The sequence below is a fragment of the Sinocyclocheilus anshuiensis genome, unplaced genomic scaffold (assembly GCF_001515605.1).
Source record: "Sinocyclocheilus anshuiensis isolate Anshui unplaced genomic scaffold, SAMN03320099.WGS_v1.1 scaffold1575, whole genome shotgun sequence".
Taxonomy (NCBI): domain Eukaryota; kingdom Metazoa; phylum Chordata; class Actinopteri; order Cypriniformes; family Cyprinidae; genus Sinocyclocheilus; species Sinocyclocheilus anshuiensis.
The window spans coordinates 321,367-324,452 of NW_015548276.1; the positions used below are offsets into that span (position 1 = coordinate 321,367).

The window sequence follows — 3,086 nt, forward strand, 5'->3', positions numbered from 1 at the left end:
AGCTCAATTGCCTGGTAAGCTGCTCGAATACGTGCCTGTGGGTTCCTCTCCCTCCAGGCCTTTTGCATTACTGCAGAACAAGCAAGAGAGATAGCAATCATGATAAAACATCAGTTCGGAGTAAATCTAGGCTTTTTTTTTTTTTTTTAGGTGAAAGAGCATGAGACTAACCAGAGTCCTCTGGTCTAAGTTGTTGAGTGTCTCCCAAGAAGAAGGTCTGATGATCTTGTGCTGATAAATTCATGTCGTAGTATGTCAGGGGCTCTTTTCCTGTCACCCAAGTGTACCTGGAATGAAAGGATCATTAATGAATATGAATTTTTTTAAATAATGGAAGTCTGTCAAATTCAAATATTATTGAAATGGACTGAAACCGTTTAGGAAACGTCCAACAATATACCTGCTGTACTCGGCACCTCTGAATAGGTTCAGTGGGTTTCTCCACACTTTACATTCTGAAAGAAAAAGAAAATGATATTTCCTTCATAATATTTAGAAAGGTAAACATGTAGCCATTAACTTTCAAAAACCTGCAACGTTGGTTCTCGGCTCGGTATCGCCGTTTACTGAGGAGAAGAGGCCCGCAGAGCTGCTGTTCTCCACTCCTCCCAGTAAGGGGCGCAAGTGACTGACAGACACCTGCTCGATGAAGGACGTGCCATACTTTCTGAAGTACCACCACTCAAATATCTGAAGACAGACACAAACAGTGTGATTTCACACAGCTTTGAAACTGAAGTTAGTTGTTTAGTATGATTATTATTACTTATTTAAATTAAGTTATTTGACAACCAATTCACCAAAGCCAAGAAAAAGACTCACCAATATGAGGCCTGAGATGAGCGAGGAGGTTCCAGTCAACGCAACATAGAATTTCGGCGTAAGAGTGTTTAAAAACACAGATGCTGTGGACGAATAACAATATAGTAAGACAAAGAAATTATAATCATTTTTATATACTCATACTAAAAAATATATATATATATATAAAACACCTGTCAATCAATCAGTATAGTAAACATCTATTGATAACTCCTGATCTTGAAAAATGCTTCAGCAATTTAAAGTCACAGGGGAAAAAAGCAAAACAATTCAAATATATATATATTATTTGTGGGGATGTATTTAGTAGATTCTAAATATATAATAATTTTTATTATAACTCATAAAACTCATTAAAAATGGCCATACATTTACTTACAACTCTTTAAAAATAATGACTAAACTCATATCTTGAATAATTATGGTTATAAAATTATTACATTTTTAATTTATATTAAAATTCATTTTAAAATCAACCGCTGAATAATGCTTCTACTCAAACATTACATACACACTGTACTTAAAAAAATGAAAACCTGAAATATATTTCATATAATATATATTATATTTGAAGCTGAGTTATTGAAGATAAGCTTTGTTTGTGTAAGACTGTTGTTAGACTGTTTTGTTCATTCATTTACAAAACAGTTCTTTTTCCATACCTATATGTAGTCAACATCTGTTTATAAAGTCTATGATCGTAAAAACAAAGCTTTAAAAATTATGTATATAATTTAAACATTTTATTTTGAACACAACACGTAAAACACGGCAACAAGTTACTTGATTATTTGCAAACAACTTTTAAAAATGTCTTTAGTATAAAAAATAATAATGATGATTAAACCTATCTTGCATCAAAATATTTCCATTTTATTTATTGTGCACGTTGTCTTGATAAATTCCTCTTCTGAATAATGCTTTCAGAAGTTTCAGAAATATTCTGAATAATTACTCAAACATCACATGCACACTGTACTGTGTAAAAATGATATGCATTAATACCCATAACAAAACAAAATGTCAAAAAATTGTGAGATATAGGATTGAAGCTTCAGTGCATGGAATTAATGCATAAAACATGACCTACAATTTTCTAGACTTGCATTTGACAGCTGCTTTTATCTGAAGTAAACCTCACATTCAATTAATCAGTAACTAATTTAAATGCATGTCTGTTTCTCTCACAATGATATAGTATGAATTCAAACGACTTGTAATATAGTGCACGAGTCGAATGGACTACTGTTATGATACCTAATGACAATTTAGAGTCCTTTTGGCCACTTGACATCTTCAGTCACCATTCATTGACATTGCATGGAAAACTCCGACCAGCACTGACTTCAAAATTTCTCCTTTCATATTCGAAAAAAAATTAACTCAAATGGGTTTGCATGGAGACGAGAGAAATAATGGTAGCATTTTCATATTTGTGTGAATTTTTCCTTCAGTGAACAGAACGATACCCCGTGTTGAGTAGTAAACAACCCCACAGCTGATCATAAACACACACCTGCGTTGACGGTCTCCTGCAGCTTCAGTGGGCTCCTCAGCACGTAAACCATCGTTAAGACCATGGCGAACCAAAGCGTACATATGTACGTCCACGACCAGCAGAGCCACGATTTTAATTTCTCCGTGAAACCGGGTGATTGAGGATTACTGCCACTGCTGTCCGCCATCTTTCACCGACTAGCCGTAAACATTAGAATTGTGGGATAGTGGAGGAGAGAATGCTGTACCGACGCTCTCCATCAGAGGGCGCAGCTCCTGTTCATTTATACTCGAGTTCTATAACGACTGTTTAAAATTCAGAATAGAATACTAGCTTAATGTGCCGTATATGCTGTTGTATACTATTTTTTTTAAGTGAATCGAGAAATATATGCTCAGAATTGCATTCTAACATACTACTATCACTATTTCAGGAGTATATACTGTTATATACATGCTTAGTACTCCCAAAACAATGCCCATATTTTATAATTTTCTGTTGTCAGCCCAAATAATGGATTCAAATTCAGTATTTGGCATACATGAATGACACTGTATGTCACATGTTAGAAAAATCCCTAATAAAAGGTAATCAATTCAGAGGATAATTATCAACACTTGCCAAAAAAAGAAATTAAAGTATAAAACTAAAAAGTTAATTTCTGAGGCTGATGTACATGGGTATAAAGTACATTTTTAAAATCCTTTTTTAATAGCCATAACCAAACAAATATTCTAGCAAATTGAGCAGGGGTGTAGAAATGCAC

At 34.0% G+C, this 3,086-nt stretch overlaps 1 protein-coding gene across 1 annotated transcript in view; it reads right to left on the minus strand.

Annotated features, from left to right (window-relative positions):
* Positions 1-2,563, minus strand: part of LOC107655782 (suppressor of tumorigenicity 7 protein-like) — a 14,310-nt gene extending 11,747 nt beyond the window's left edge. Inside the window, exons 1-6 of the mRNA XM_016443363.1 lie at positions 2,339-2,563; positions 823-905; positions 531-690; positions 401-455; positions 172-287; positions 1-70 (exon numbers count right to left, since the gene is read on the minus strand). Of these exons, the coding sequence (XP_016298849.1) occupies positions 1-70; positions 172-287; positions 401-455; positions 531-690; positions 823-905; positions 2,339-2,507 (653 nt within the window). The 5' untranslated portion in view covers positions 2,508-2,563. The remainder of the gene's footprint in view (positions 71-171; positions 288-400; positions 456-530; positions 691-822; positions 906-2,338) is intronic.
* Between the last annotated feature and the right edge of the window lie 523 nt (positions 2,564-3,086).